This window comes from Oculina patagonica, chromosome 5 (assembly GCF_052425735.1).
Source record: "Oculina patagonica isolate OP01 chromosome 5, crgOcupat, whole genome shotgun sequence".
In the NCBI taxonomy this organism is placed as follows: Eukaryota; Metazoa; Cnidaria; class Anthozoa; order Scleractinia; family Oculinidae; genus Oculina; species Oculina patagonica.
Window position 1 is genome coordinate 31,393,870 of NC_135762.1, and position 6,430 is coordinate 31,400,299.

Sequence of the window (6,430 nt, forward strand, 5' to 3'; positions counted from 1 at the left end):
ATAGAAGTCACATGAGTAACCAAGCCTTATGATCCCCGGAAAACCATCATGGCGGCCATGGCGGGTGCAATTTTCTTTCGAAGTAGCACATCTATGAGGCCAAAAATGATGTCTGGATGTGTTTCTAGGAAGTCATGTTTCCTTGATTCAATGTTCCTTGCACGCCATATCAACGGATCAACTATCAGAGATAGACCATTTTGGTTAGAACGACAAGAGACTCGCAAACATATGAAACTTGATCTTCCACCGGCCAATAAACTTCAGAGAACTCGATCGACATTTGCTGAAAATAGTGGTATCCCTGGACGACAAAATAGCCCAGCGGCCAAGAATTTATATTTTAGTGTTGACCCGAGGTATTTTAATGTACAAACTAACAGACGGCATCTAAACACGGCAGCCGTTGTGGAGGCTTGTCCGCCCGCCATTCAGCCATATCTGCGGTTGATTCGCTTTGATAAACCAATAGGGACATGGCTGTTGTACTTACCATGTACGTGGAGCATAGGACTTGCAGCTTCTCCTGGCTCTTTACCAGACTTCAAACTATTGACTCTTTTTGGAATAGGAGCACTGGTAATGAGAGGGGCGGGGTGCACTATTAATGACATGTGGGATGTAGATTTTGATAAGAAGGTAAGTAAGTGATCAAAAATGAGCATGGGACTTCAAATCCTTCCCCATCACTATCAGAGGGATGTCTAGAGATTTGAGCAAAAATATTTCATTCTGATGATGACTAGTGCCATATACTAGCCTGTTTCAGGCTCTTGGTAGCTGGAGAGTGAAAAACCCAGGCGAGGAGCGGGGAAAAACGAGCAGGGAAGAAGGTACCATTCCTCTTTCTTCCTTGCTTGTCTTTTCCGCACCTGCCTGCTTTTTTTTTCGTTCTTCCTCACAAACCAAGAGTCTGGAAAAGGCTAGCCATATGCGTGCAGCCAGGTACTCACTCACTCGATGTGCAGTTTCAGAAAATATCCATACCCACCCCAAGGAAGGTCATTGGAAATTTTGAGGGGGGGGGAGGGCGTAAAAAGTCAAAATTTTAAAAAGAAAGCATGGAGCCAGCCTGATTCCTTAGACAATCCAGGTGGGAGAGAGTATGTGTCCACAAGTGAATCAGGCTAGAAAGCACAAAGCTTAACTGGAATTTCCAGAGAGGAGAAAGGGCTCAAACCAGAAAACCTTCCATGTGAAGGGTATGGTTAGAATAACAACCAATCATCTGTGTTGTGCCATGTTTTCCAGCTTGCAAAGTATGATAAAACTAAACAAGTGAGATCTCACATGTGCAGACTAAGGCATTTTTACTGGCGTCACTGAACTAGGGTTGAATTTCACTGTCTTCTCTGATCGCTTACTCCTGAGAAAGACATTCGGACGAAATGGCTGCTAATGCCGTCCTGTTCTTGCCTTCACTTGCTTTTCACTTGGATGCTTTTATTCTATTTATAAATAGGTCGCTCGCACTATTTCCAGACCTCTGGCAGCTGGTTATCTTACTCGTTTCCAGGCCTTAGTGTTTCTTGGAGCACAGTTGAGTGTTGGGCTGTCAATATTACTCTCGCTAAATAACTACAGGTACATAATTCAGTACAACATTCAGTAACTAGTGTGGTTCATTTTATGGAAAATTAAATTTTAAAATTATATTTAAAATCATGAAAACCATGGAAACTTTTGTGAAACATTGACATGAAGTCAAGGAACAGTGACAGAATTTTGGATTTTTACCCACAATGTTGCCAATTATAAAAAAAAATAATAATCATTAAAAAAGCATGATTAAAAAAAGGCTTAGTTCTGTCTTTTCTTAGAAAGTATTTGCTTTGATTTTTTTTCTCAAAGTATAATTCTTGGAGCGGCATCTCTTGGACTTGTAGTGACCTACCCTCTGATGAAAAGAATCACTTACTGGCCTCAAGCCGTTCTGGGTGAGTTGCTTTGTTTAGAACTTTAAGTAAAGCTTCATGAAAGCTGCATTTCAATTTATTAGCCTCCTATGTGGACCCTCTTTTATGCTCATTGTGTTATCTTTCCCACAAGATCATCTGCATAGATCAAAGGCTATCAATTTAGTAGTTCAGTGTGTGGAAAGAAATTCTAGTGTTGATGTGTCATTGCATAAAAAATGCAAAATTTTATTTACCTATGTTTCCGCAAGTGATGTAGGAAAGAGTAGTATAGTAAGAGATCAAACAAATGTTTGGTTTTAATGCTGAATGTATTATGAGCATTACTGTTGTGATCATTATGTTTCAAACAGTTGGGGTACAGAAGTCATAAGCATAAGCATCAGAGGCTGTTTTAGGGGGAAGGTGCAGGGGTTGCACCCCCCCCCCCCCATAAGATGACCTGCAGCTTTCTAATACAAGTAATATTCTGTGTTAAAAAATAAAAAAAAATAAAAACGTTGTTTATTGTTGCCCTCCTAAGAAAAATCCTTGATCTGCCCCAGCACATAACGTTAATCTCTGTTATTAGTTAAATTTTAATTTACTGGTAATTTTGATTTCAACATAGGTTTGACATTTAACTGGGGTGCCCTGCTTGGCTATGCTGCTGTCCAAGGGAGCTGTGATTGGTCAGTTTGTCTGCCACTATATTTTGCAGGAATCAACTGGACACTCATTTATGACACTATCTACGCTCATCAGGCAAGAAGCCCTAACAGCAAATGTCATGTGATATTTGATATCGATATCATGTTACATGTTGATGCCTACTCTTGGGGCTTAGTGGTATTTGCCATTACCTTACATGACACCAAACTGGGGACTCAGGGGGTGGAAATACAGGGGCCAATCTAGGGGGAGGGTGCAGGGGGTGCAAACCTTCCCTGAGATGACCTGCAGCTTAGTATTCGTTTTTAAAATTTGTTAACATCACCAGTCAGTTACACCATTCCTAAGTGGTGCACCCCGTCTTAAGAAAAATCCTGGATTTCAACCCCCTCCTTAGAAAAATCCTGGATCGGCCCCTGAAATAGGCTAATAAACAGTTTAACTGATCAGAAATGACAATGACCTTTATTCATCTGGTGGTGAAATGCATAGCTTGTATGAACATTAACTGCAATAAGCAGGTTTTACACCCGATTTCAGTGTTACATGCATAGAAGCTATCTTTGATATCTTTCAAAATGCTAAACAAACAAGACAGATCGAAGTCCACAAAACATAGCCCTAACTAGCACAATCTTCTGAAATTGTGGGCCAATTTATGTTAAAACAATTACCGGCATGCATCAATTTTGATTGGCTCATTTCAAACAACACATCAAAAGACTATGTTGACAGAGGGATGTCGAAAGTTATCCATTATGCACATAACACTGAAAGTGGCTAGAAAATCTTCATAAAAACATCAGATTACGATTTTCTCTAATAGGATAAGACAGATGACATCTTAATTGGTGTCAAGTCCACAGCACTGTTATTTGGCGATCAAACAAAAGTGTGGCTGACAGGATTCAGTGCTCTGATGTTAAGCAGCCTTGCACTAGTTGGACTAAACAGTGAACAAACATGGCCTTACTTTGCTGGGTTGGGCTGTGTTGCTTCTCATCTCACATGGCAGGTATATAAAAGTCATGTAATTCACATTAAATTTGCAGTCATTTAAACCTGTGATAGACTTTTGTCTTCTCCTAACCTGAGTATCAGGCCTTCCTAAGGGACCTCAAATTCCAAAGAATTTCTGACAAATCCAGCAAAAACATGCAGAAATCTAAACTGCCCAAAATACAATTTCTCGCAACCTTGAATCTGATCGATCTCAAATCATACATAAAATCACATGTTCAAATACAGATCACATGTTCAAAAATGTGACAGTCCGTGGGACAGAGTTCAAAGTCCTAGAGTCACGAAAATAAGCAAAAAAAATCTGTGACAAAACCAAATACACAAAGGTTATGTTCATTTGGGATCATATCAGTCATCTAAGAAATCCCACGTTATATTGACAGACAAGAAGACTTTCATTTCAGGCTGAACAGAAATTTTCCCACTGTGCTGAGAAAGAGAGTGTTGATTTATTTTTTTCTTTTCTCAGATCAAAACTGTGGATCTTTCCAAGTCACCTGACTGCCTGTCAAAGTTCAAGTCCAACAAATGGCTTGGCTTGATTCTTTTTGCAAGTATAGTGGGTGGGACACTTGTGAAGAAAGCCACCGACAGGAGGAAAGAAATAGAAGAAACTGAGAGCAAGACAAAATAATTTATTATAGAAATAGGATCATATTATCTTATGCCAATTTATGTTTGGTCAAGTCAATGTTCGAGCCTAGTGGGCCATCATGCCGAGCTTATCAAGGTTTCTGTAGCATTTCTACTGGATGGGATGCTAATCAATTTCTGGGTTTCCCCCAGCATTCAAGTTGCCAGTACCTGTTAACATATCTAGGTGGAGAGGCACTATAAGAATAAAATGTCTGCCCAAGAACACAACGCAGTGACCTCAGCCAACGCTAGAACACAGACTGCTCAATGTGGAGTGCAGTGCACTAACCATTAGATGACTGTTCCTCTATGATAGGCTTGAGGTAAATTTGGGGGGGGGTCAGCAATGGTTGGAAAGTGGAACTTCAGGCTAAATACGATACAAAGGTTAAAGGGCCATGGTCAGCGTTCTTACCGCGCTGACCTAGAACTAGTTTCACGTTTGAAAAAGACCACTCATGTGGACTTCAAGCAACCCAGATCGCCAATCTCCAGGCACTAAATGGGAAAATTAGAAGAAGAAAAAACACTGAGAAGAGAAGCAGATCTGAAGGCCAGTATTTTAATTTCGGGTAAGGTGGACTTGTTCAAAACGTGAACAATTTGATAGGCACTATAAGAGAGACTATAGACTATTTGGAGAGGCACTATAAGAGTAAAATGTCTGCCCAAGAACACAACGCAGTGACCTCAGCCAGGCTCAAAGCCAGACTGCTCAATGCGGAGTGCAGTGCACTAACCATTAGATGACTGTTCCTCTATGATAGGCTTGACATAAATTTGGTCAGCAATGGTTGGAAAGTGGAACTTCAGGCTAAATACGATACAAAGGTTAAGCCAGATTTGATAAAGAATTTAAATACAGACCCTTAATACAAGGTTGAGGGAACTTCTCTACCAAACAAATTCTTGTGAGGCTATCTGTATTTGGATTTTGCAATGAAAAAATAATAATTTTCTGTTGCAGTAAAAAGTAATAATAAAAACAACTGCGGCATTACAATTTTTTATGACTAGCTTGCATAGCAAGCGTTCTCATACAAACGGAAGAGTTTTCCACAGGTTGCTGTATGAAAATTGAGGCAAAGACAGCCTAAATTTTGTGCACCCAAAATGTGGGACTGCTTGCTATGCAGGCTAGTATAGGACATGCTCCAAATTTTCTAAATGGAATGAACAATCCTTTACTTCATTCAGGGCCTTTTATATTTCACATGAATTATGATTCATTTTCAGTTAGTACTGGTATAACCATCCAAATGATCTGTTCACATAAACAAGAAACCGAATTTGGTTACTAAATAGATTTAGCCAAGCCTAAAAGCGGAGCTCGCTGGTTATTTACTTTGCCATTTTTTTAAATCTGAATTTACTGACCGTAGACAGAAAATAATTACTACTTGTTCCTAAGATTCTCCTATTTCTATGTGTATGGGGCTCCGCTCTGCTGTGGCAGCTCAAAAAATGGATTCCACAAAACATCAAGACAGAAACCAATAATAAGATATATGTGCAAATGTTTTATTCTCCTTGTCATTTCATTCTTTCTGAATGAATGCAGCTTGTATTCAAAAGCTGGACAAACAAACACCAGCAGCAGAAAAGCTATTGAGTTCATCCAGCACATGTTTAGAGTTTTCAGTAAATTTGTGGAAAAATAAGGTATTTATAATCTTGATAAGGACATTACTACAAAGATAGTGCTTTCAAAAGTCATAATTCAGAACACTAATGGTGTCAAATATAATCCCTTTTAAAAGATTACATAATGGGACTTGCCATTTTATTTTCTGTACACAAGAGGATGAAAAAAACTTATATTTTTTTAACCTTTTGGGAAACCATATCAGTATTGCCTTCTTTAGGAGAAGCATTGCAGATTAAGTCAAAAGTAAATAAGATTATTTGTGATCACTAAATTTTGATAGTGACATGAGCATCAAACCGGTTTATTTGAATTGCTTTTTAGGCCAGTCCACTGTGACAGCAATACCTAGAATCTTTTTCATTGGTGTGCCTGTGCTCAGTGAAAATAAATGGCATGTCCCATTAAGTTTAAACTGCAAAACATATCTTTTGCTATCATGCTCAGTCTTTGAATGACAGCAAGAGGTCTGAAGCCAATGCCAAAACTGTAAGTGCGCCCCAAAAAGAAGAGAAAAAAGACCGGCAGCACAAAGTGGCCCCGCAATGAGGAGCTCTTG

At 39.3% G+C, this 6,430-nt stretch overlaps 1 protein-coding gene across 1 annotated transcript; it reads left to right on the plus strand.

Moving 5' to 3' along the window:
• The first annotated feature begins 30 nt into the window (after positions 1-30).
• On the plus strand, positions 31-4,224 carry LOC144654359 (4-hydroxybenzoate polyprenyltransferase, mitochondrial-like). Its single transcript, XM_078514489.1, has 6 exons — positions 31-639; positions 1,463-1,584; positions 1,852-1,937; positions 2,527-2,660; positions 3,394-3,582; positions 4,060-4,224. Exons 1-6 carry the CDS (start codon positions 49-51, stop codon positions 4,222-4,224), a joined length of 1,287 nt encoding a protein of 428 aa, XP_078370615.1. The 5' UTR covers positions 31-48.
• The last annotated feature ends 2,206 nt before the right edge of the window (positions 4,225-6,430 follow it).

Coding starts and splice junctions, on each gene's coding strand:
- LOC144654359 (XM_078514489.1), top strand. CDS start 49: ATGGCGGCCATGGCGGGTGCAATTTTCTTTCGAAGTAGCACATCTATG. Junction 1,585..1,851: donor CTCTCGCTAAATAACTACAG/GTACATAATTCA, acceptor TTTTTCTCAAAG/TATAATTCTTGGAGCGGCAT. Junction 2,661..3,393: donor ACACTATCTACGCTCATCAG/GCAAGAAGCCCT, acceptor TTTCTCTAATAG/GATAAGACAGATGACATCTT.